At 37.5% G+C, this 26,791-nt stretch overlaps 1 protein-coding gene across 2 annotated transcripts in view; it reads right to left on the bottom strand.

Annotated features, from left to right (window-relative positions):
* Positions 1–2,633: 2,633 nt before the first annotated feature.
* The window catches only part of GNPTAB (N-acetylglucosamine-1-phosphate transferase alpha and beta subunits), a 60,369-nt gene continuing 36,211 nt past the window's right edge, over positions 2,634–26,791 (bottom strand). Inside the window, exons 8-22 of one of the 2 annotated variants that reach the window (XM_023527320.1) lie at positions 23,812–23,973; positions 23,253–23,432; positions 22,816–22,986; positions 21,154–21,277; positions 19,851–20,054; positions 18,089–19,194; positions 15,768–15,967; positions 15,333–15,552; positions 14,523–14,636; positions 13,095–13,180; positions 12,482–12,580; positions 8,714–8,881; positions 5,675–5,765; positions 5,187–5,333; positions 2,634–4,045 (exon numbers count right to left, since the gene is read on the bottom strand). In XM_023527320.1, the coding sequence (XP_023383088.1) occupies positions 5,232–5,333; positions 5,675–5,765; positions 8,714–8,881; positions 12,482–12,580; positions 13,095–13,180; positions 14,523–14,636; positions 15,333–15,552; positions 15,768–15,967; positions 18,089–19,194; positions 19,851–20,054; positions 21,154–21,277; positions 22,816–22,986; positions 23,253–23,432; positions 23,812–23,973 (3,027 nt within the window). In that variant the 3' untranslated portion in view covers positions 2,634–4,045; positions 5,187–5,231. The remainder of the gene's footprint in view (positions 4,046–5,186; positions 5,334–5,674; positions 5,766–8,713; positions 8,882–12,481; positions 12,581–13,094; positions 13,181–14,522; positions 14,637–15,332; positions 15,553–15,767; positions 15,968–18,088; positions 19,195–19,850; positions 20,055–21,153; positions 21,278–22,815; positions 22,987–23,252; positions 23,433–23,811; positions 23,974–26,791) is intronic. The other variant, XM_011386771.2, reaches the window with a different exon arrangement.

Genomic DNA, 26,791 nt, shown 5'->3' on the forward strand with positions numbered 1-26,791 from the left:
CACAGTGTATGGCCATGGGTAAGAATGGCAGGGAAGGAAAAGCAGAAGGGAGGTCAGAAAGATAACTTGGCACCAGTTATGAACCATAATAAAACCATTATTGTGAACCATTTATAGAGTATTATGCGGCAAGTACTGTACTGATACTGTACAAAGGTTTCATTGAATCCTTTCAGTAATGAAAAATATATATAAGATTCACAGTATTCTAATCAATAGATTTGATTTTTCCAATTGCTCTCAAATATGGCAGCTTGCCTTCAACTTGAGTAATTAATCCATAACTTGGTCTTCCATATGCACCAAATCTTTATTCTGTGATGCTAGAGTTGTTTTTGCTCAGCCCAGCACCCTTCCCCTCTTTCTTTTGGTAAGTCTCCATTCCCCTGGCCACAGACTAAGCCAGTCAGAATAACTCTCTTCTATTAGGGCTTTCTATACTGAAGCTGGAGAGGAAGCTTCCTGCTTCTCTGAGGAATGTAAGCCAGGAGCTGCTAGGACCCCACTGTGGGGAGTAAGGCTGACATGCAGAGAGAGACAGGGACGGGATATGTTGAGAGTCTTGGCAGGGTTTCCTCCTGCAGCCTTTTTTTTTACCCTCCAGCAGGTTGAGTAAAATTTGTCCTTTGTAATCCAAGTGTATCTTTTTGGAGTGCCTTAGGTCAACAGCTGATGCTACCACTTAATAGTTAGACCTCAGGCAAGGCACTTAAACTAGTCAGGCCCCAACAGTAAAATGTGGATGTGACGATGAAATGAGATTATGAATATAAAGCATTTAGCATGTAGAATGTACTAAGACATAGCTGTTATTAAGGCCAATGGGAAGGAGAAATTAAAACTGACAAGCCCCTAAATACTGAGGCCTTGTACTCGTCTCCATGAAGTCTGGAATTTACTTTAAAATATGCCAACAAATAACTAAGTAACTAAATAGAGCAAACAAATATGGCAAGAACTTTGTAAATGTTAAACAGATGAGAAGTCATTGTGCTAGACTTTCTACTTGTGGAATTATCAATCTTTTTTAAAGAAAGAAAAGGTCCATTGAAATTATCATGCAATTTCTCTTTTCTGTCCTGCTGATGTGAATTACATTGATTTTCAAGCATTGGGCCAACCTTGTGTTCCTGGTGGACTTAACTTGATCACAAAGAGTTGTTACTTTGGGAATAAGTGAATTTGGCTTGTTAGTGTTTCATTTGGGATTCATGAGGTAGATGGCTTATAATTTTCCTTTCTTGTGGTAACAAGCCAGGCTTTAGTGTAGGGTTGTATAGACCTCAAGGAATGAGTTAGAGTGTTTTCTTTCTCTTTTCTACACTCAAAGAATTTTTGTGGGGTTGGTGCTGTGTCTTCTTTAAATGTTTTAACCGGAATTATGATTATACTTTTCTTTTCGGTCCATTCTCTGTTAGTCCCTATTTGTATACTTTGCAGTATATGAAGAAATAATCTTAAAAATAAACACTTTTGAAAAAAATAGAGTAGGCAAAGGACTTTTTTTTTTTTTTTTTAATTAAAAAAGGTGTCACTTAACTAAGTAAGGCAAGGTAATCATTTCATCCTAATGTCTATACTAAAAACCTCGCCTCTGGCCTGGATAACAATCCTTTCGCAAACTTTTACCACTACCATCATCACCACCGACATTTACTGGGCAGAAGTATTTGCCAGGCACTGAGCTGGGTGCATTACATATGTCATTTCCTTTAATCATTACCATAAGCCTATGATGTAGACACCAGTATCACCTCCACATTTTAAAAGAGAAAACTGAATTGTAGCAAACGACGTCCAGGATCCAGGACTCGAACCTCAGAAGTCTGACTGCGGAGTATGTGCTTTACCTACTTGTGCCAGTTATGTTATGGAGTGTCAACACGGCCTGGTGGGATGGGAAAAGAGACACACAACCTGGGCTCCAACCCACCTCTGCCTCAAACTGGCTGGCAGACCTTGGACAAGTCACATAATCTTCCTCACCCTGGTTTCCTCAATGAGAAAATGCTGAGTGTGGTCCTGGCAGTCGTTTTGAACCTGCCTGTGAGACCTGGGAGTTTAGAGGTAAACCCTGGGGCCAAGCAGGATGAGCAGTTTTGGTATTATATACTGGACTTCAACAGAATTTCACTTGAACTAATGGTTCTGAGGCTTTAAAAATTCTGAAACCATTTGACTACTCAACTACTGAGGTTCCTTTGTCCTAATGACTTTAACAGAATCATTATAGAATCATTAGATGAATGATTCTACGAATATTCTATATTATCTATCCTATTTACCTATTAAGCTCCTGATTGTAAATTACATTCATCTAACCACAGAAAACTCCATCACATCCAAATGTTCATTTCTCTACAACTTTTCTAAAATAAATTCTTTATTTTTAAATAAATGATATCTTCTAAATTTCTACCGTATGATAAATCCCATCTAAAACTTATTTTCTCCCTATAAAATGATATTCTCCAGTATGTTATATCACTACCATCTTCTAATACTACTCTCCACTTGTTTTCAATAGTGTTTAGCAAATCCTGACACACTGTATTCATGTGATTATTGATTCTGGATAACAATAAACTCATTCCTCAGAGATTTAAAAATCAAAGAAAGCATCGGACAAAATGTAAGTTGTTATGAGATTTCAGTTTTTGAAATACATAACTTTTACAGCACAAACACAGTATTTACAATTTTTTTTTTACAAAATATGTGTGCCATTTTGAAAGAATACTGTTGAGATCATGATTTAAAATACCTATCAGAGTTCAAAAAGGACTCGTGGAATCTGGTCTCCAAAAATCCACTGTATAATGATATAAATAAAATATGGCTGAATGTCAGGGCTTACCCATACATAAAAATACTAATTCTCTATCCCAATGGTCAGCAAACAATGGCCTGTGGGCCAAACCAGCTGGTGGTCTGTTCTCGTACAGCTACAAGCTAAACATGGTTTTGATATTTGTAAAGGTTAAAAAATGTTTTAACTAACTAAACAACAAAGAAGAAAATGCAGCAGAGACACATGTGGCCTGCAAATATTTACGATGTGCCTTTTTACAGAAAAAGTTTGCTGACCCCTGCATTATATGAAACTGACTGGAATATACTGATGGATATTTAAAAAGACAACACTGTAATGTGCCAGTACCATCAACCGTACTCATTTCTAAAATGAGGCACTTCTGTTTGAATATGTACATTTCCAAAACATAATTACATCTGGGAAGTAGCTCTGCTACTTAACTCTAGCCCTTTGTGATTAGGCTTCTACATGAAATCACAGTATTCTTAGGGGCTGAAGTAAATAAGGACAAAGTATTTCAGATGTCAGTCATTGAGCTTATTAGTAGTTATAAGTCATTTAAGACCATTTACAGTCTTAAATGTCAATAAAATCCATAATTTAGATACAGTCAATAGGTGATATTGCTGCATTATTTAAATAACATCTATAAAAACATGTTTAGACATGTCAATTCATTATTTTCAGAAGCAAGAATAGCTAGTTAACTTAGTAGTTACTTATTTTAAAAATGAGAAATGAAAAAAAGAAAAACAAAAGAACAAAAATGTAAAACCATAGCAAAAGGCTTTGGAATGCAAAGACTGGGGTCCTTAACATTCACTGCCAAGCCGTCTTCACAAGTTGAAGTTAGTTGGCAATGGTTGCCATGAACTTGGCAGTTGTCTCTTGTCAGTGAGCCTTTTTGTTCAAAGAATGACAGGTCCATAAACAAATGCTTTAAAAGTAAAACGAGTTCAGAGCTGCTCAAAACACAGGTTTTCAGTGTGTTGGTTAAATAATTCCTGGTGAGTAGGCTCTATCCATGTACTGAGTGTTTTTCCTTCTTCAGGCCAAGCTGGCTAAGCATCACAACATGAGGACATCTCTGTGATGGCAAGTTTTAAAATGCTCAGTGAATGCTGAGGTAGATGATTTTCAAATGAAGAGCTTCTATACCCTGATTCGATCGGGACTTGCTTCTTTTTGTATCCTCCTTCTGGGGAAAATCTTCCGCTTAAGTGCAATTAACTAAATGATGAAAGACAAAATAAATTTCAATTTCCATGTTGACAAACTTTAAACTTTCTGAGTGTCATGTAACCTTAATCATTTCCAGTCTTATACATTAGGAAAAAAACAAAACAAAACACTGGACAACAAACAATCCCCATTATTCCTACCCAAAATAAAATCAACCACTACTTTTGTTTGGCTTTGTAGATTCTATGGACCTAGATATGTGCCCACAAGATATTTAAACCCATAGGGATTAAAATTATTTTGGCCCAAGCTTCACTTTTTAAAGACTTATAACTAAAGATTTTTACACAGCAATTATCAAACATATTTATTTTCAAGATGTCTGTCAAGTCTTTCTATTGAAGGAAACTGGCTCTGTTTAGCCATAAGACACTGTCTCCAGGTTTAAAAATGACTACATATGTATTCTTTTTTTTAAAAAAAAAAAAGGAAAAGAAGAAAAACCCTCCATTAAAATTCTGTCACCATTTTTTCCCCAATACTTAAACATAGCAATAATCATTTGAAAATACAGGTAATACCCAATTTATAAATAGGTTGTTAAGGCAAAAAGTTCATTTGTAATTTACTAGCTTAGAACTTGGATTTTTTTTCTCATAGAAACAGTTTAACCATGAGAAACTGGAAAGAGAAAACCTGACTATCAAAAAGCAGCTATAGTCTTTTTAAGATTTTTTTCTTCTAAGATTTTTATCTGCCAGGAACAATGGCAACAAACATCAAGAACAAGATTTATATTCCCTGGGCGGTAGATGAAGGTTAAATCGCAGTCCAGCTCGCCCGCACAATTTTCCATTTCCTGAATTTCCTTCCATCTGAGGCAGGAAGTCCAGGTGCTGTTTATCCTAAAGCTCTCAGTACTTCGATCTCCTCCTCTCCCTTCTCCATGTAAGGAAATTCAATGTAAGTTTCCCATAAGTGACAGATGAAAAAGCTCCACTCAACAGTCACCTCGAAAGGAGGCTGAGGCTAGGTTCGCTTGCCCTGCACAAGTCCGGTCAGCCCAGACCCTCTTCTCTCTCTTCTTCAATCCCTTTTGTTCAGAGCATCTCATACCTGCAACCTAATAAGGATTCTCTTGTCCCTTTTTTTCACCTCACAAATGCCCATTCTACTTCTGGACCCTCACCTGAAGGAGGCCATGTGTGTGCCTGCATGGAGAACTCTCAGCAATTCAAAAGAAATGTGAGAAAAATATAAGTGAGCACAATAGGCACCATCTACAGGACATTGCAAAGTCTGAAGATGACACTATGGTCAATTTTAGAAAGATTGTCTAAGAAAAAAAAATGGAGACCATAAAAAAATAGTATCAGATGAAGATTCTAGGCACTTTTTCATTAAAAATACATAGAGCTTTTCAGTTTTAGCTTGAAGTCTGCAAGTTAATTTATTGAGTTCCAGGTAAAAGAATACTGGTTATACATCTAGAAGATAAATAATTACGTTTGATGCCTAAATATTATGAAGTACATTTGACATTCTGGAATATGAGCTAAAAACCAACAGAAAAAAAATTAAAATTTTCTTGAGAATTTATATCCTTTTCTAAAAGAACCAGATACTAATATACCAAAAAATACTGTTTGATCCCCACGTAAAATATATAAAACTTACCTGTTCAGCAAAAAATGAGAATACAGTAAACATAATCAATGTTGCCAGTACACAGTGAGTCCAAAACTTCAATTTGTCTCGATATGCTCTCCTGTTCAAAGAGAAAAGAAAGCAATTATGTAGTTCTGTGCACAGTTTCACTGTTTTAATTATAACTCACAGAGTTAATTATATACCAGTGTAGCAAAATCAGCAATGTGAAACACAAAAACACCGTCTGGAGGCAATTCTAAAATGTTAACACAATACACATTTCCAACATGAGTTCTGATTTTTCATTATATTTGAATTAGTAAAAGTTATCCAAGCAGAGACTTCAAAAGAAAATTACTTCTGGTGTTTAATCAAAAGCACACTTTCATTCATTTTTATTTATCCATTCATATTTATTTATTCACTCGGTCATTCAATAAACACTTCTTGTGGACACAGAGAGATGAACAAGATGAAGTTCCTGCTGTAAAGTGTTTACAACCCTGGGAAGTCACCAACACGCCGATGACTAGCCATCACACAAGATGGACAGAAACATGTATTTTCAAAAGCAAAGTCTTGTGAAAAAACTAACAGAAATGAGGAAAGCATCTCAGAGATGGTGACATTTTATTGAAGGCAGGAAGGGAAAGCTGAGTCCTACAGAACTGAGTGAAGCCTGGCACAGTGGCATCAGGGAGAGCTAAGCCATGGAAAGGCAGGTGGGTATAAACTGCAGTTGTTCTGGAAAACCAAAATGAGGTTTGGACATAATACTCCAGTGGAAAAGCAGATGAAATGGCGGGGGTGGGGGGGGGCGGGGTATGTGTGTGTGTGTGTGTGTGTGTGTGTGTGTGTGAAAGAGAGAGAGAGAGAGAGAGAGAGAAAGAGAATGAATCAGGGTGAAAATGGTGACCATCTGAAGGATGATGTCACAGCAGGTGACCAGAGGCAGGCAGTCATGTTGGTCCAGCATGAAAAAAGAATGAGGGGCGATGAGAATAAAAAGAAGCAACAAAAGAGATATTCTGAGAGTAGAATCAACTAGACTTGAAGATAGGATACTGGGGATAAATAGAGGCGGTATATCACAGTTTCCTTATCTGTAACATAAAAATAAATGAATAATTTATTATGACAATTAAATAAATGCTCAACATGCACTTGGAAAATATGCTAATGACTACCAAATTGGGGTCTCCATGTTGAGTTCCAGATTCTCATTTACAACTGTATGGTAGTAGATGACTCCACACCTCAAGTCACATATTCATAATGGTACTCAAATATACTTTTTCCTCCTGTAGTTTCTACTGTCTGCTGCTCACAATGAGCTCAGTCAGTTCTAATGTCTACAGTGACATTCAAAATATGTGTGTAATTTAAAGAGCTAAGAAGCTACAGGCTGTAACACAACTAATGAGTTGCCTCAGCAACCAGAGAACCCTATAATAGCTGGGGGTGAACCAAGCTTCCCTTAGCCACCCATCCACCGAACACCTACTATGTGCTAGGGAGGTATTGTGGACTCAGATACAAATAAGCCACCGGCTCTGCCCTTGAAGAAGGCTCACAGCACACAGACTGATGCGCAATGCGCTATACCCAAGAAAGGAGAACAGGAAGAAAGCCAATCGAGAAAGTAGGGAAAGGTGACAAGGGATTGAGAGCACGGTATCATGAAAGGAAAAAGACAAAGAAGTTTTTAGAAAGGTGTTGGTGGGTCAGGAGTGAGAGGTAACACAGATGCTGAGCTGGATGAGGAAAAAGAAGTCCCAGGTCAGGGAACTGCAAAGAATACCCCACACCTGATCTGTCTCATTTGTACAACAAAGAACCTAAGTCCTCTCAAACTACTCTTAAACCCACTCCTTTCTTATTCAATTGAGCCTCTGAAGGTAAATTTAGTCACAAACTGGGTTTGGGGCATTAATAGGTAAAACCATCCAAGGTTTCTTTCCTCTAAACTAAAGGAAAGTGAAAATGGTAAGAAGTTATTCCAGCCATTTCTGGAAGACAAGGCTCACGGTTTTGTAATAACTTCTCTTCATTGAAATAAAATATATAGATAGATAGATATTAGCAATATACATGCCAATTGTCTCATCCAACTCTAAGACACCAAAGATTTCTACCTGCCAAGGTCTACTAATTTCCTCTCTAAAATCTCTCCCAATTCGGTCTACTGCCTTCTCTTTATTTCCTGGGCTGTGTCCTTGGTTCATACCTTGACTGTTTCAGGACAACTGGTATGCTTAGAACTTGTCTGCCTGCCTCCAGTTCTAAGACAACACTGCCTCACTCCAATTTCCTCACCAGTCCAACCCCCACACTACCGTTAGTCATCTTTCCAAATCATAAACTCTGGGCAAAACCAACATCTAAAAAAAATGGGAGCCCCATTCTCTAAAGAAAAGAGTCTAATTCAGATGCAGCCCCTCACGATCTCCCCTTTCCCGCTCCAAAGCACTCTCTTCTCTTTTACACCTCTGTGCCTTTGTATTCTTAGCACCTGAAATGGTGGAGGCAGGGCAGGTGAGGGGTCAAAAATCTTCCTAAATTGAAAGATGAAATTATCTGTATAACTAAGTATTAGAAAACATAGTAAAATAAAAGATGAAGGAAACATTATAAAGCAGCTTTGGAATATAGTGAAACATGCAGAGGGTGGAGAATCAGGCTGTATTTGCTTCTTATCAGCTACTTCACCTTGAGCAAACCACTCGGCTTCTATTACTGTGTTCTCATCTGTAACGTAGCAACAACATAGCAATAACAGTACCTTTAAAGAACAGAGTAAATATATTATATTGCCCAGCACAGTGTCTGCCATATAGCAGGTAATCAAGAAACAGGTGGCTACTCTAATGGCAGCAATGACAATGAATAAAGCTCGGCAGATACACTCAGCCAGTGAGCGCAATAAAAAGTATATTTCAACGATTAAGATCAATAAAAACTGTCAGTGTATTTTACAAAGAAATTATATAGCAAATAACACATTAAAGAAATTTCATCATTCTAAAACAAATTACACACACAGGTATAAGAACCATGAGAACTTACCATTCCCGTAGCTCATGCATATGAAGGAAACGGTTTCGATACTCTCTTGGCAGCTCAAACTGGGATGGTATGGGGAACATGGATTCATAGAAGTCTCTGAGAACAGCTTTTACTGTCTGGGCATCTTTATGATTGTGGTCAATGTTGTCATTCAGGCAAACAAACTTCCTGGAAATAACAGAGATCCAGGGTTATTGGTTATCATAAGGATGATTCTGACCTAAAAAAAAAAAAAACCAGAAAATGTGGATTCCTAATATATTTTAAATAGATTTATGTCCCTGAGTGGTTACATTTACTGACATAATTCTCTGGGGAATAATATTCTATAAAATTTTTCTTTGGGTAGTTCTTACCCACAAAACAGAACTAGAAAAGAGAACACTGAAAGTGCCTTCTAGCTATGGGAATAAATTAATGATTTCCATTTAGCAGGTCCCCAATTAAGTGTTCAACAGATGTAGTTAAGTGACTGGAGCATTTTGTCAGCAATGAGGGAAACAATTAGTAAGTACCTAAAACCAAGTTCTCTAAACTGATAGTTATATTACTAAGAATAGTCATGTAGATATTGAGATAGCCTCAAAGCTATAGATTCTGTAAGTCTGATGACCACTTCTCCAACTAAGCTGTAAGATGCTAAAGCTCTGACAAAAAGCAGATTACAGTGGTGGTGCCTCCCAACGGTTTCAAGTTCCCTTCAAGGCAAAAGCCACTAAAAGTAGGTATGGATAATGCCATTTTTGAAGTACACCTGCTAAAACTAAAACAAAAACAAACAAACAAACAAACAAAACCCTCAAAACCCAAAACCAAAAAAACGCCATCAAACTTGAACCCAATAAAGATCTCGTATCCAAATACCAATTTACAGGAAACAGAGACAGAGGCACATGTTATACAACTGGGATATAATCAGAGAAGTCCAAAATATAGGAAATACACAGAATATATCATTGGATTTCTTCATACACACACACAAAATTAAATGCTTAAAAAAAGAGAGATTGAAGGAAAACCCATAGACCTAACTACAATGAATTTACTTGATGCCACTTCAAATCTACAAATTTAAAAAACACATAGATGCTTATAAAAGACAACTGGGGAAATGTGTACATTGTCCAGTTTATCATACTAAGGACTAATGGTATTATGGTTTTTTTAAAGAGTTCTTATAATTTCAAGAAATATATTGAAAATTCTACATAAAATTTTACGCAAAATAATACAATGTCTGAGACTGACATAAAAATTATTGGGAAGTGGTGAAGGAGTGGGTGTGTTTCAATGAAACAAGATCAGTCGTAAACTGCTTACTGAAGATGAGTGATGGGTATGTGAAAGTTCATTATCCCATCTATTCTGTAAACTTGGGGACTGCTTTAGAAAGTATCAAAGAGATATGTCGACAGAATACAATGCATGAGCCTTGACTATATCCTGGAATAAAAACAAATGAAAGCTATAAAGAACATTTAGAAGCAACTGGGGAAATGTGAATATATACTGTCTATTACATGGTATTATTTAAACAATGTAAAAGTTTTTAGATATGCATTAATGGTCTCGTAGTATAAAGAATGACTTTGTTTTAGAAGACATATGCTAAAATAATTAGAGGTGTGCAACTAATTTTCAAATGTTTCAGCAAAAAATAAAAATAAAAACAAAACTGTATGTGTGTACATAGAGATCAAGCAAATATGACAAAGCAAAACTGTATGTGTGTACACAGAGATCAAGCAAATATGACAAAAGGCTGATAATTTTTAAATCTGGGTTAAGTATGGGGTTAAGTTTGTTGAGCTATTTTTAAAAATTTTTCTGTATCTTCAAAATTTTTTCAAAAAGTTGGGAAAAATTAAACAAAGTATACATATAAAATAAAGGCTGTGCATGGATACAAGGTGGCTAAAGTGGACTCTTCAGGATTCTCAGCAAATACTCCTGTCTCCTTCCAAAAAGAACTTGCACTTCGCTCAGTATTTCTACCCCATCAGCTGACTCAAAGGGAGGTGACCCACCTCAACACAGAGGCAGCCTCTAACTAGTGTAAGCAAATCCCTCACCTTCACGGTGACTGGTGTAAGAATGGGGGGACAACATGTGGCACACAACAAGGGGCGTTCCCTCTCTGCCTCAGAACATGGCTATGTCTGCAGGGACATCTAGAACTGCTGCAGCTGCCCCATCTCCAGCCTGAGGACGAAGCCAACGAAACAGAAGGGCAGCAGAGATGAAGAGGCCAGAGAGAAAATGCAAGGCCTAGATGCTGCCTATCCCAAACACCTTGTTAATGGGATAAAACTGTCCTTAAAGCTTAAGTCAGAAGACTGATTTTCCACTCTTGACTTAAAATAAGTCCTCATAAAAGTAAAACAAAGCAAATAAGAGCTAAAAACGATAAAATCTATTCAGGGTCGCAGGAGGTATCTGGGCCTGGCATACACTGCAGGAGGAGCTTGGCTTGCCATGTGTCTTTTAAACTCTGTCCCTTAAAGGTACCACAAAGGTATGAATTCTCTCACTCAACAACTTTCAAATAAGCACAAAGACATAAAAGTAGAAGATACAACTAAAAATTGCAAATTCTCACATGGCATTACTACAGATTACTAACGACTGAGAGAGCATATCAACAGAATAGGGAGGAAAAGAGCATTTATAAAAATTAATTATTAAGGATAAAATTATTTTTAAAAATTAGAGCCGGGTATTCCAGGCAGAGTGAACTACAGACGTGTAAATGGAGCTATAGGCTGGGTGATTATTAATTATTGTGGCTTATTGTTTGCTTGGCTTATGGGAAATATTTGGGTTTTTTCGGAGGGGGGGGAATAATTTTACTGAATTACTAAATACACTAAAAAAGCATTAAAGATATTTTCATTTTCCTTAAAATTCCAATTTCTGTCTCCCCACCAAAAAAAAGAATGAAATTTTTAGAAAAAAATGCCATGGCTTTAACATGTTTATAAATTTTACATCTCTGATCATTTATAATTAAAATCATAAATATAATGAGGTGAAACTGAAGACTTCCACATTATTTAAAAGACTCAGATAAAAAATATTTAATTTAATATGTCATGGTCTTTTTTTGTTCCAGAAAACTGATGAAATACCTATTTCCCACTAAAGTTCAAAACAAAAATGCATGTTTTTTGCTAATTTTATCAAACTATCTAAGGCAACTGTTAGAGAGGCCGGGCTAGGCTTACGTATATCTGAATATGTACTCATCCCCAAAGAATGACTGTAGTTTACTGAATTAATTTTCACATTCATGGTTGCATTTCTTTTTCCACAGATGTTAATCTGAACTTTACTTCGAATTGCAAAGATAAGTCTAATCACTAAAGCAAGTTTTCTGGAAGCATCTTTTTAGAAATATTATGAGTCTCAGATGTCTGGCCTCACCTCTCCCATGATGCAATTCACCGCTTCGCCTCACTAAACAGCTCATGTCACTGGACCCTTAGAAGTCCATGCTAGTTCCTCCGCATGAGGGATCCCTATATCTCAACTAACAACTCCCATCTCTAAGTTCAAACAGTATCTCATACCATTAGACATTTCCATCTGCCTCATACAGAAATAAGTTACACCCTTCTCTCAAGTCTGCTGCCTTTTTTTTCATGTTTTTTTTGCATGATTAAAGATAATTTTTAAACATGGAAAGTCTCTGTACTTTGCTCAGTTTTGCTGTGAAACTAAAAGTGCTCTAAAAAACAAAGTTTATTAATTAAAAAAGACAACCAGTACCTGGGGTTTTTTCTTATATCATCCAACTGGCCAACTACATGAGAAACATTGGTACGAATCATTTTAAAAGCAATTTCTTCTTCTCCCATGATTTCAAACCTGATTATCAAACATATTTAAAGAGTGTAAATATTGACATGGATATGTAAACAAACTTTCAATAAAAAAAAAATTTATAAAACTTTAACAGACTCAACATTTTCAGAATCAATCTCACACAAGAAAACAATTTCATTCATATGTGGGATATAAAACAGAAAGCAACAAAAGAACAAAACAAACAAACAAAACTTCATAGACACAAATAACAGTTTAGTGCTTACCAGAGGGAAAGGCAGGAGTGGGGAAAGTAGATAAGGGTAAAGGGGGTCAAATATATAGTCATGGAAGGAGATCTGACTTTGGGTGGTGAGCACACAATGCAAATATAGGTATGATGTATTACTGAATTGCACGATTGAAACCTATATGATTTTATTAACTAATGTCACTCCGATAAATTTAATAAGAAAGAAAATAATTTCACATAAACTTTAAAAGAATGTTTAATAAACTATTATAAAACTATGAAAATACCAGACTTTTGTAATAATTATTCTTAAACTAAACTTACCTATATTTGTTTTTGTCCTTATATGCTTTGTGGATTTTATCAGTTACTGGTTTACAGTTGGTTACTAGACTTTTAGTGACGGGTGGCTGTAAAAAAATACAGACATAACATCAAGGCCAAGACTACTGTAAGGCAAGTGAAGCATTCACCTCAGGTACAAAGTTTAAGAGAGCACTAAAACACTCAGTAATCAAGATATTTTTTAAAATCAAGTTGGCACACTATGGCGCACAGGCTAATTGCCTGTTTTTGTAAATAAAGTTTTAAGTGACATATTTCTGTATACTAATCCATGTCATTTGCTAAACTATTCAACACATAATCAGCAATACTTATAGTTGGTCTACGTATTCTGTTAGCTCCTATGCTGACCTCTCTCACCAACGGCTGCACTGGTCACACCGTGTCTCACCATGAGTGAGCCTTCACGGGGCTCTCTGAGGGCAGGGTGAGGAATACAGTCCCCAACATGTGCCATGAATGCTAAATTTCAGGAACCAGATTTTTTACTGATTTGTTACTCTTCTCTCTCTACATTCATTTACAAACATCTTATATGCAGTTTACTATAAATTATCTAATTATGGCTTGAACATTTGCAAGATAAAAAAATGTTTTAATACTTTATTCTGATTATGAAAGTGAAAGCTATTCATTATAGAAAATATGGAAAATATCAGTGTGAAAAAATGAAATTAAAAATCACCTATGATTTAATCTATTGCCATTTCCATTACTTTTGGGGGTGTGTGTGTGTTTGTGTGAGTGTGATGGTATTTGGGAGTTATCCATTGTTCAAATCACACTGTGCATATGTTACTACCTTTTTTCCCCTATTCAATTTTATTTGGTAAACATTTTTCCATAGAGCAGCAAAAATTAACTATAAGCATCACATTAATATTACATCCTTGTTCCAACAGTTCTAAATGTACATGATCACGACTCTGAAACTGGGATGTATCTTACAATCAACAGTCTTCCAACCATTTCAGCCAAGTGGCACTCCAATATATGTGTGCGTCAATCACACAGCCCCTTACTGGTAAAATCAAGGAAGCGCCAGCATCGAAACAGCTTTGATGAAAGATGGTACCCCAGTGGAAGAACATTTCCTTGGTTAATGTTTAACCTCAGGACTGTTCTCCCAAGCCAACGAGAATACTTTGGGGCTAGGCCTCTGTCATCCTTGGTGAATAGGAGGCCTGATTATAGAATACAAGTGACTAATCTCAGTATTAGCTTAACATCCATTGCGAAGGAAAAAAGATATTCCAAAGCAAGATATAAATTATCCTGAGTTATCTGAGCTACTTTCCACCAAAGACACAGTCCACTTCTAGTTTCTGACATGCCATACAGAAATTGTATAAATCCCAATAAGGACATACTTTCTGATTTACATAAAAGAACTCCCGTTCCACTTACCAGATTGGGGTCATAGTACGCTTCCTGAGTTGGTGGGATGTTGCTTAGCTGAGTGATATTAGTAGGAAGCATTTTTGAGCAATTTATTAACATGTGTTCCAGACCTGTTAAATCCTAACAAAGCAAAATAAAAGGATAAATAAACCTTCTATGTACATTACAAGTAATGATTGTGGTTTTAAAAATAAAACCTATGTGAAAGTCTCCAAAATTTGTTTAAATGTCATCTTCAAAGAGAGTTCGACTACATGACTCTTAAGATAAAGACACTCTAAAAGGAGCAGAATGAGATAATACAAATATAAATGTTTCATCTTTGTCTCAAAGAGGAAACATCTTGGACTGTGAGACACTATTTTACACAAGATGGTCCAGGGGATCACCAGATGGGATATCATGCAGTTAGAGTCATCTTGGCACGCTTCATTAGTAAGTTTCCTACCCCTGGGACAAGAGGCTATGACAAAAGGGACTGTGCAGCATCATGGGGCCTGACCGAGAGCTCCAGTCGGCCATTCCTATAGCCCGAGTGAACTTGTCACAAGAATCTCATTCGCAGGTATAGTCTGGTTCTTCTCCAGATAATACAATAGCAATCCCTACTGCAAGCCTAACAAAGGTAATCTCATAAAATATGATCTTCAAATTTGGTTTTAATTCTGGCACTAAAAATGGACTAGTTGTAAACACCCTCATTAAAAATTACTTTTACTTACTTTATATTGAAATATGTAGGAGGAAAAAGAGAAAGTATCAAAATTACAAGTTTCATTTAAAATGTCAAAAAATTTAGGGAAAAAAATACAATACCTGCAAACTTAAAGGCAGGTCATGAATTCTGGTAGCCAGTGTTCGGATTTCTCTGTCAGACAAGACACCAGACTGGTCGGTATCTACTTCATCAAAAACTTGAGATATATTCAGTGGCTGAACTGCACTCATGAGATAATAAAAATAAGAGAAGGCGAACTGCATATCCTCAGAATGGCGCACTTTGTGAAATGACGTCTTGTCAAATTCTTCAGGGAACCTGTATAATATAACATATAATGAACTCAGGATATTTAAAATACGTGCAGTACCTAACATTTGAGTTAGCATCTTTTTCCCACTTATTTAGACAGTACCTTCTAACATATTAGTCATCAAATATCAGAGCCATAAATTTAGCAGAGCAAAGATGTAAATTTCAAGCAGACCTAGCTCTGAGCACATAAGAACCACCCAAACACCAGCCAGACTTACATATCTTGCAGTTCTTGCATAACGATTCGGTCAATCATGTGAGGCATGTGTGCAGGGACTTTCCGAGATGTGAATCCAAACTTGCTATTTAGAATTTTATTTACATATCGGAGGGAATCTGCAAATGTATCTTTCAGGTGTCTCCCAGTATGTTTGCTATCAGTAAAGTATGCCAACTGTGTCTTCAATGACTCTTCTTCCTGAAAAGAGAATTCCATATAACACAGCATAATGTTTAGTGCGTACGTATACTCAGCTAACAAGAGACAAAGGTACCATTTCATACAATGTGGTAATAACTAGTCACTGAGAGTCCACGAAAATGAAATGAACACTCACAGGTCACTTTGTAAGAGCAGGGCTAAACCGGATTTCAGTGAAAGTTATCACCAACATTGGCTTGAGAACAACAATTGTATAGTGAAGGTTTATTTATAGAGTATTCTTCAAGGACCAGTTATTGATCAGGAGATTTCATAGCCCTTCAATGCAACATTTAGAAAACTTCTTTACAAATAAGTTTGATAATATTTTCATATTAAGTTATTTTTACTGTTGATTTCAAAGCAATAAGTACTTGAGTATTGAACACAAGGACTAGATACAAACTGGTTTCACCATATAATCGTGTTATAAAATGTGAAGAACTTTATCAGAACCAATGAGGCAAAACTGACTGAATGGGCAGATTGGCTAAGAATATGAATACACTTTACAGAGGATGAAATATATTTGCTTCTCAAGCTGATGAAAATGTAAAAAGATTTATAATAACTGATGCTGGTTAGCCTGTGGAGAAACAAACAGTCTTGTATACTATTTGTAGAAGCATGAAGTGGTGCGACATTTTAGAAGGACATGTTTAAATTTTTATGCACTAGACCCTTTAACCTAGCAGTTCTACCTACAAAAAGAAAAACTTCCTCAAGAGTAAGACATGTGTACAAGAACATTTATTGCAACACTATCTGTAATTGCAAAACACTGGAAATAACTTGCAGCTGTTAAAAAAAAAAAAAAACAATGGCACTGACATGGGCAATTTGCCCACATCCCACAAAATCAAAAGCTAACTGCAGAGCAGTGTGTGTGTAATGTCACTGTTGCAAAATAGAAATTGTATAGTGTATATATTTGTATCTCTATAGAAGAGTACTGAAAAGATATCCACCAAAAGATAATAGTGGTTATATTAAGTGAGATTAGGAAAAAAGGAGGGAGACCTTTTCCTTTTTTACTGTTTCTTTTGCAGCACTGCTTACAATTTTTAATAACAGCCTACAATTATTTTTGTTATTTAAAAAAAAAAAAAAGGAAAGAAAAGGAAAAAAAGTAAAGAAATAAACCTCGGCAAGAATTCTGCATTCCTTCACTCGACAATTAGTAAACGCCTACTGTCCTAGGTACTGGACACTCCCCAAAGACAATGAAAGGACTAACACATGGTTCCCTCTTCATCCTCTTTTCTCCCAGTCTGACATCCACTCATGGCTGTGCTTCATTCACAATCCAACCCGGACCACGGGATTTTTCTAATTCTGTCAACTTCTACCCACACTTCCAAGGCCAGCTCACAGGGTATTTCCTCAAGGATGTCTTCCCCAATATCTCCAAAGTTAAGGAATTTTCCCTTTGGACTTCTTGTCCACACCTCAACAGAGACACTTGTCACATTGCTACAATTATTCACCCACAAATCTGTCTTCCCAACTTGCTCTAAGTCTCAACTAGCAGCAACTGTGTTCTAATCATCTTGCATTCTCCAGCAGTTAGCAGAGTGATGGCACTTGGGAGATGTACAAATGACCCTACAGCATCAAGGAAGCCATGGTACAGGAGGGCGAGCACTCTAACTTTTGAGTCTTGGCTCCTGCTGACTTGCTTTTGGGATGCTGGGGAAGCTAATGAACTTCTCTGCACCTTGTTTTTTTCATCAGTAAAGCTGGAAAAATATCAGCTCTCACTTGTGCAATGTATGCAGAAGCATTTGTTGAAATCACAACATGGCGAATAAAGATAAGATACCATCCCTGTTCTACTACTTCTCGGGGTATGCCCCTGGCAGAATCCCTTGCTCATTCACACTAAGGCTGGTTCCTAAGCTGTAAAATGGAGATAACAATAGTAGAAACCATTATAAGCTATTTTTATTATTAGGGTTATTGGGACAATTAAATGAAACCATGTAAGAAAAGTATGTAGTTTAGTGGTTGGCACAGGGAAGTGCTGGATAAAAGGTAGCTATTTATTAGATTAATATCACTTACAAGGTTATTTAGTTTTCCTGAGCATTGGAAGGAATAAGGCTGGATGTAACTTACATCAAGAAGATCTTGGAAATACTTTTTTTTCTCCCACGGCAAAAAGCCCAGGTAACTGTCTGTGTAATGTTGCAGTTTTCTTCCGGGTAATACTTCATTAAGACCTATGTGATTTTTAAGATTGTCCTCCATTCTGTTTATCTCTTGTTCTTTCCCTATGGTTTTCTTTTCTTTTGGCACATGGTTTTCCAGTGGCACAATCAGAGCTGAGAGCTTTTCTTTTGACACACTTTCGCCTCCTACTATTTGGGTCTGAGTTTCAGATCTAAAGCTTGCCTTGGTTTCCAAGTCTGGGGGTGGATTCTGACGCTGGTGGTGCCCATTCAATTTCATTGTCACTGCTGGAAAAGTTGACCTCTGTAATCTGTCAGATGCTCCTAAGCTGTTTGGCAACATGCTTTTGTGAACTTGTTTTACCAGTGGGGCCTCTAAACTGTCATTTCTTTCACTTGTTATTACAGCTTGGTTTATTTTTACTTCAGCATCCTGTAAGTTCATCAGAAATGATTTCAGCAAGGCTGACTTGGACAGGTTGTATCCTTTCATAGTGATGTCTCCACGTTCTAGCTGCAAATTCAAGTTATTGAGACTTAACTGGGCCTCTTTTGGAAGAAGTGAAATATTTACCAGGGGAATTTTCACCTCCTCTTGGAATCTCCGTGTTGAGTTAACATCATGTCTCTTGAACTTTGGGAAGCGTTTTTCTTCAGGAATATCCTCAAATAAGATTTCCGCATCTGGAAGACGTGTTATGGGGCTAACCAATGTTTGGTAAGAGTTCTGGGTTGTAGAATTCAGTTTTGGTTCCTCTCTTGTGTCAACCTCTACTATTATCTGGATTTTGAATTCTTCATCATTTGCATTTTGGAGTGTGAGATTAAAATGTATTGTGGTCGCATTCATTCCACCATGCATTATGAGGTGGATGGTTTTCCACTTATTGGCAATAGAAGCATGTCGAATTATTGGGTTGTCACTATAAGCTCCTTCGATTCCCCTTTTGGCTATTTCTGCAAAGCTGAAATAAGGCAGGCGTTCACCTTTTGGAATAACATAGTGAGTCTGGTTTGGGAGGAGAGTTACTTTATATAATTCATGAAAATGATCTAGAGGAAAAAACACAAACATGACTTTTAAACAACTAAGCGTTTCCCCCTCTTTTTTCTTTAATTCTTAGGGTTTGAGTTCACTTTCTAAAAGTGACTCTAAATGAACTGAAAATAATCAGAAATTCTACCGGTACAGGGCTCGTTTTACTATCTGAAGCCATCACAATTATCAACATGGAATGCTTGCTGAATCTGACCCACTACCAAGGTACCACACAATTCTTGACAGCAAATTCCAATGGTCAACTTCCATCTTTTTGTCCATTTGAAAAAAAAACTCTCGGCCAAAACAACCTCTGTTAATAAGCTATCAACAAGATCCAGTATTCACACCATCCTTACTTAATAAATTACTGGTATTTTATTATTTCCAAATTAAACCATCGCCATATATTTTCAGCTCAGGTAAATCAGCTTCGTAAAAAAAAAAAAAAAAAAAAATCAGACCAGAGCAATAAAGGAAAAGCTACATACAACGTTAGTGTCTACTGTTTTCTAAAGATCAGTGTCCTTTTAACTTACAGCTACTTTAGATGCAAGGCTGAGAAAGGGACACACAGAGAATAATTAAACAACGATGAGCCCAAACCCTCTCTACTTATCAAAGATTTTTATCTCCTTCCTCTTAATATGATTTTATGGCATAAATATACCTTGCCCACAGTCGCCAGCATCAAACCCACAGGACAAGACATTGCAGGCTTGGTCACAAAACTTATCAGCGAGCCAGGAATTTGCACATCCTTGATTACAGTAAGAAACACTGTTTATTCCACCTCCAAACTGCCAGGGCTGTCCAAGTCCAATACTCCCGGTTCCCCCGCCACCTGCAACATAGCGACTCCCTCCGCTGTTACCTGTAGAGGGAGGAGGAGAACAGAATCTTACTGCACCTGTAATCTTGAAAAAAAAGATAGTTCCTTATTTCTTAAGAGTGTTTTCAAGATTGATGCATGAGTTACAGTCAGAAAGGGTTCACCTCATTCTTTAGTAAAATATTTCATGTAGCTTAAGAAAACAAACTGAAAAGAGGCATCACTTGACAGTGGACTGAAGACTCACTATCTGGGCAACCTAGAAGTACAGACCTCATCATTGCTCAAGGGGACATGTGTAGGTGTGGATGGAGGAAGAGAGAAATAGGAAGAGACTGTTCCAAAGACCGTGACTGTCGGAACTGCCAAAAACACGTCCTAACATGGGTGCTAACCTCGTTATCAAACGTGAATGTTCTGTTAAGGATTCAGTTCTCGGGACTGCATGGATCCACCTGACATGTCTGTGTTCTCTTGAAATACAGCCGCTTCTATTTCTCTAAAGTGTTATCTGCTAGATGTGACTAAAACAAAACTTGTTTCCTCCAATACGAAACAATTTTCCAAATCTGTTTCCTCATATGGAATATGGGAATGATAATGTCTCTGCATATATTCTCTCTTCCTTAGGTGACTAAGAAATTAAGGTAGATCATGGATAATGCTTCATAAATTTAAATGCTTTATAAACTGAAAGGCGACAAATAAAAGTAAAAAATGTATTGTTATCAACAAGTCCAAATATAAGCATGTAAGAAAGGGAGAAGAGATGCTGAAGAGATAAGACATTTATTTTTTTTGCATCTCTTTAGTCGCTCAAAAGTCATCAGCCATGAGCTCCTATAAGAACCAGTTAGAGTTATTCTTGCTCTCGAGCTTACATTATAAAGAGTATTCCTGAGTTCCACATTTTCAATAAGAAAAGACATTCTCAAGTACAGGGCCAACATGGAAAAACACCCTCAACAACGGATAATATGAAAAACTGGGTCACGTGGGACACAGGTCATCACCTCCAAAGAGTCCATAGGCTACTGACTAATACATAAAGAATGTTTAATTCACTGTACATGTTCAATAATAATTAGAAATGAAAAAAATTCCATGAACAGAAGCAAATTACATTTGAATACATCCTTACCAGAGCAATCACCACCATCCCAGTCACAGGCTGAATTATTACAAGCCTTGTCACAATAGCCGTCTTTAATCCAGGAACCTGGGCAGCCTTCAGCACAATTTGGCACAGGCCATGTCAAATAAACCTATCATAAAAGCAGACAGAACATAAAACAGTTTTTGGTTTCTGACACTTTTTACCCTCAAATTAGGATTCATTAAAATTAAAAAAAAAAAAAAAATTAGCTCTAGAAAAGGTTAATATTTTCTGGGGGCTGACTGCATTCATGTGGCATATTTTGCTTTAAATTTGCCTGAACCAGTAGTCATTTTCTAAGTTCTGTTCTTTTGACGATTCTTACTGAGCACAGTTATTCTGTTCCACTACCCGAGAAAAGCAGATAAGGACTCAACTCGTGAATTAGTTTCTCACGACATGGTCTTATATTTTGAAATAAAATGGCAACATGTCAGACTTTAACATGAGTACAAATACATGCCAAAGCAGGTGTAAAGTATATCACACAAGTCACTGCTTTTCAGTGACAAGTGTCATTCACTGCTGAGTGTATTAACGCATAATCTGTCTCAAGACTGAGAAAAGCAGCAGATAAACATCTTTCTAAGCATAAGGTTATGTGATAAACTAATCAGCTAAATAATCTGAGTTGTGAACTCATCTACTTTCAAAATGAGTGATATGGCACATGGTTACTTTTTAAGTTAAAATCATTAAAAAAAAATGCTACCCTTTTAATATCTCCATGCCTGCTACATATTCCATCTGTTTGTAATCTCACCAACTCCTACTTATTCTTCTAAGTTCTTCATTTCAATCCAGGTGGGAATTTTTCCCTATTCCTGTCTGATTTCAACCTCTTATGCTCCCAACTCCTTAGCACCCAGGGTGTACCTGCCAGCACGAAATCACTGTACAGTCACTGATTTCGTTTGTCTCCCCTCTCAAGCCACAGCTCAACTTTGCAGCCCTATAATCTAACGCAGGGGAAGCCACTGAGCAGGGGAACAAGACAATGACCACTCCGCAGCAGCATAAACAGCAACAGAGAAAGTGGCTTTGTGCATTTGGAACTTATAGTTGCAGAGTTCGATCACTTACAAGCTTATGATGATTAAGTCTCCAGCTTATCAATGAATCCTCTGACAATGTTATACAGGGATTCCTATTTTCCCCACTATGCAGACAGGAAACGCAGATGTCAGGTCATTGCCCAGAACTGTTTTAAACAGTTGGCTCTTGGGTCTGCACGCGTAACACTTCTCCATCCTGCCTCTCAAAGCCAGAGTGAGACCTACTGCCTTCAATGAAATTTCATCCATGTATTTAAGCAAAAAAATGGGTTAATTTTCTCTCTTGGTTACTTTGCTGACAATGTAACCATAATTTTGTGTTTCATAGTGATTTTGCCTTTTCTGCTGTTGTAGAAAATTTAGAGGGTTAAGGAGACAGAGTGGGTTCTGGGTGCCTGAGAATGTAGGGAAGTGATAAACTACTAGGAAGTAGTTTTCTTTCTCTCAAATTGTTAACTCTCCTGAGCTTAGTGCTCAAAATGCTTATTTGATCAAATCTGAACATAGTAGCATATACACTGAATCCTAATGTTCCTGTTTATAACTTCTAAGTGACTTCCAAGCTAGACATCCCTTCCTCTTAGGTATTTACCTTCTGACCTTTGGAGTGACTGTAAAAATCATCTGGCCAGACATCCTTCCCAAACATGACATCGTCATTCAGGTAAATAAACTTCTGGGATAGCCCTTCAATGCGATGAATGTGACTTTCAATAGCTGGTGAACTAAAGGTAGGCAAGTGGCTCAAATTTCGAAAAACATCCTTTTAATGGAAAAAAAAAAGAGAGAGAGAAAGAGGGTGGTGAGAGTTTGTTTCTTTTTTGTTTTAGGAAGGGAGAGAGGGAGAAAAGAAAGGAGGGAAGGAGGGAGGGAGGGAGGGAGGGAGAGAGGGAGGGAGGGTTGGCTGACTGGATAAAGGGAAGGTGGAAATGGAGGCGACAGGGTGAGGGAAATGAAATTAGAAAAAAGTAAAAGAACAGTAAAAGACAAAAGAAACTACAGCCTTGTGATATATGGAAAGTCACATACCTGGTGTGTCACTATTGTCACTCGAGGATTATCAAGGTTTAGCCAGGATGGAATCTGCCCGTTGGTGACGATGAAAATATTCCGAACCCAGGGCGCATGCCTCTCAATCGATCGCAGTGAGTATCTCAGTTCTTCATTATCTTCGAAACGGCTGGCAGAAACATCTTCATCCTGCTTAGACTGAGAAAAACATTTGGTACATGACAATGTAAAAATACTCCAGGTCACACCTCCTCCTGCTGTCTCTACCCCTGCCCTGTTCTCAGGGTGCTCTGACAGACTTCTAAAGACCCAGTCTTACTTTTAAACATTATAAAAACTGCAAAAAATTCAGCACAGTTAAAACAACAACATCACAAATAAACAGCATTTCTTTAACACACTTTTTAGAAAAGGTTCTTGCATCTGTTTCTAGATCATTTCAAGTAATATTAACCAATGGCAGTGATTGGAAAATTAGAAAAGTTTCAATCAACTCAAGTCTTCTTTCTTCTAATACAGTGATTTATACATTTTCAACTCTTGATTCAGGTTTTAAAAGCATCTCTGCATCCCTTACCTGGCTGATGGCACTCAGATCCCATAATAAATACGCAGGACTTATGGTCAGTTCTTTTCCATCAATGGTCATGTTCTTCTTAGTCTGCTTATTCAGTTCTTGGAAATCTTTCGGGTTATTCAATTTCAGAAGTGCTACACTGGCCTCTGAGTACAACTGCAACTGTAAAATGATAAGAGGGTTGCCTGGAAAAACTGAGCCCTAAAGAAGAGACACCTTTAAATTCTCAGTTTGATCTTTAAACTTTAAATACATATTATACACAGTATACACCTAAATATGTATATTTAAATATTAAAAGTTTCACATATATATGAAACAGCAAGCCAATTATCACCAAAAAGAGAAAACCTAAACAGGCCAGACACTTTTCCCAAATAAATGGAACAGACCAGATATTAAAAACAAGAGAGAGTGGTAGGGACTGTGGCAAATGGGACATCTCAGGCCCCACCTGAAAGCCACAGCCACTACTCAGTGCCACCCAGTGCTGTCGGATCTCCTGAGAGGCCAGAATCCCCGAGTCTTACATGAAATCCCCCAATTTTCAAAGTGGGCTCAAATATATTTAATTGTCATACATTTGAACAAGATACATCTGTTCCCCAGTTTGTGACCTTTGTTCTAGAATATTGCCGATCTGCTTATACTGGGGGAAAGCCCTGCAGTGCAACTTCACTGGAATTGGAATTGGTGGAGAGCAAGTCTGCTGGTGGGGGGTCCAAACGGCTTCTGTGCCGCACACCTCGGAGGGTCTTTGGCAGGGCTGCCGGAAGTGCTTCCGTAGGAAAAGCACCTTTGGGAGCAAAGCTTTTGAAGCAACTGTAAATCTAAGAGGAGCCATCATGATGAGCATCAACACATTTTACTAGCAGCCTTCCCTACCTCTATGAGTCCAAACCACCCTTGATTTGTTTATGTTCTAACCTTGTATCATACAATTTCCTATGAAAAAGGCCTTTCAGAACTGAAAAAGGCAGGAGTGAATTGAAAACCACTAATCTAGCACAGCAAAATCCTTCTGTTGAACTGGCTCTTCTAACAGAGCCCAGGGCCTTCTTTCTCAATGTATAAAACAGAAGCAAACACAAATCATATGGGCTCATTCTGAGCTCTTGTATTTGCAACATGACTATACTTAGCTCATCTTTCAAAGGTTCCTGAGTTTAGGTAGGCCAAAAAACTAGAGGTTAGTTAGAATTTCTATCTTTCTCCCTTTTTATTATGTAGGCCACTAACTCTTACCACAAGTTGTGTGTGGGTGTGTGTGTGCACATGCTCGTGTGTGTGCTGTCTTCCTGACTGATTACGTTCTTTCACGTTGGCAGCACCTGGCATATCCTAAGCACTGACTGAAGGTCAGCTCTCACTGTGGTCACCATCCTGCCTAGGTGTGGGGGGCGGACGGGAGGCAGACATGCAGGGCTAATATTCTTCTATCTGGGTGCCTACAGAGTCTCTCACTACCCACCCCCAGCCTCCTCTGCCCCTTCTCTGCCTCCCACAGTGGCTCCCACAGTAGCTGTAGGGATCCCTGGAGTGCTAAAAATCAGTATCCTAGAATACAGCACTTATTAATCTAATTTAATTTAAAATTTATCAGGAAAATACCCTTATGCTTAATCTCTCCTTCCAAACTCCTTTTATTCTGGAAAACTATTTCAAAATTTCACACACATTTTCCAAAGGTAACTATACAATGATTGGAAGAGAGATGAAAAGTAAATGGCAGAAGGGAATATTTATATGTATGAAATGATTTTCTGCCACTGTTATCAACCAAGTTTTGAGTGGTGAAAAAGGTGGGGAGGAAGTATCCTGTGCTAGCCACTAGATGGCACCCCAATCCTGGAAACCTTACATTGCCGGAAGAGAGCCAGGAAGTGGTTAAGGAAAAGTGGTGGTAATAAGTGCCAAAGGCTGAGGTTCTTAGCTTGGCAACTGTGGGCAGCTGCGGGCAACTGCTTCCTCATATAGCTTCTTATTTGAAATTATAAATTTATCTAAATTCTTTAAATGATACATTTTTCAAAGAAAGAACTTCTCGACACCTACCCCCCGCAGACCCACAAGGGACATGAAGCATGACTGAGAAATAAAGCTTTGCTATTTTTAAGCCATTTACACTTCAGGATGTTTGTCACTGTAGCATTACCTGGAATAACATGATTGATAACACCCATATATGTTAGTATAAGGTAAGGGAAAAAACATGCCAGCTAATAAAACTGAAGAACAAATTAGTTCCTTCTAGCGATTCAACAACTCAAACCTACTAGTTCTTATTATGTCCTGGTAGGTTTCTAAAAGTTAAATCAGTTCTAGAGTTGCCTGTTTAATCTACTGAAGTGTTTTATTTTAGGAATAAAACCAAAAGAAAGGGTGCCATGCTTTAAAAGAGAACATGCATAAGATAGTTTTAGGGAAGTCACGAAAGAAAGGGCATTAATGCAATATTACTACAATTTGCTGTGATCTTGCACATACCCTGAACAGAGGTTTGAGGGGGCCAAGAGTCCAGACAGCACAATATGCTGTTCCCACCCTGCCCACATGGTCCTTCTTGCTGAAACAAATAACCTGGGTCAGCCGTCAAGGATCCCATGCAGCCCCTCTCTCTGAAAACTTCCCGTGTCTCTGATCCACAGACCTTTCCTATCTTCATGTAACAACTAAAAGTCTGTACCACTACATATCCAATCTTATACTATCTTGTTTCACTATGTGAATACTTAATATGAAAAAAATACTGCTTCCAAGATTATAAATAGCTTGAGGACAAATCCATGTCCTCCACTTGTTTTGCACACCCACTCGGCAACCACTATCATTTAATTAAACCAAATGTGAGAATACACTTGAGAGCTCTGGGAAGACTTTCCGCCTGCTCTAACATATGTTAAAGAAGTGGGGGGGGGACTCAAAAAACAAACAAAAAAACCCCACCATGAATGAAAATGTCTAAAAACACAGAATGATT

The sequence above is a fragment of the Pteropus vampyrus genome, unplaced genomic scaffold (genome assembly GCF_000151845.1).
Source record: "Pteropus vampyrus isolate Shadow unplaced genomic scaffold, Pvam_2.0 Scaffold16, whole genome shotgun sequence".
In the NCBI taxonomy this organism is placed as follows: domain Eukaryota; kingdom Metazoa; phylum Chordata; class Mammalia; order Chiroptera; family Pteropodidae; genus Pteropus; species Pteropus vampyrus.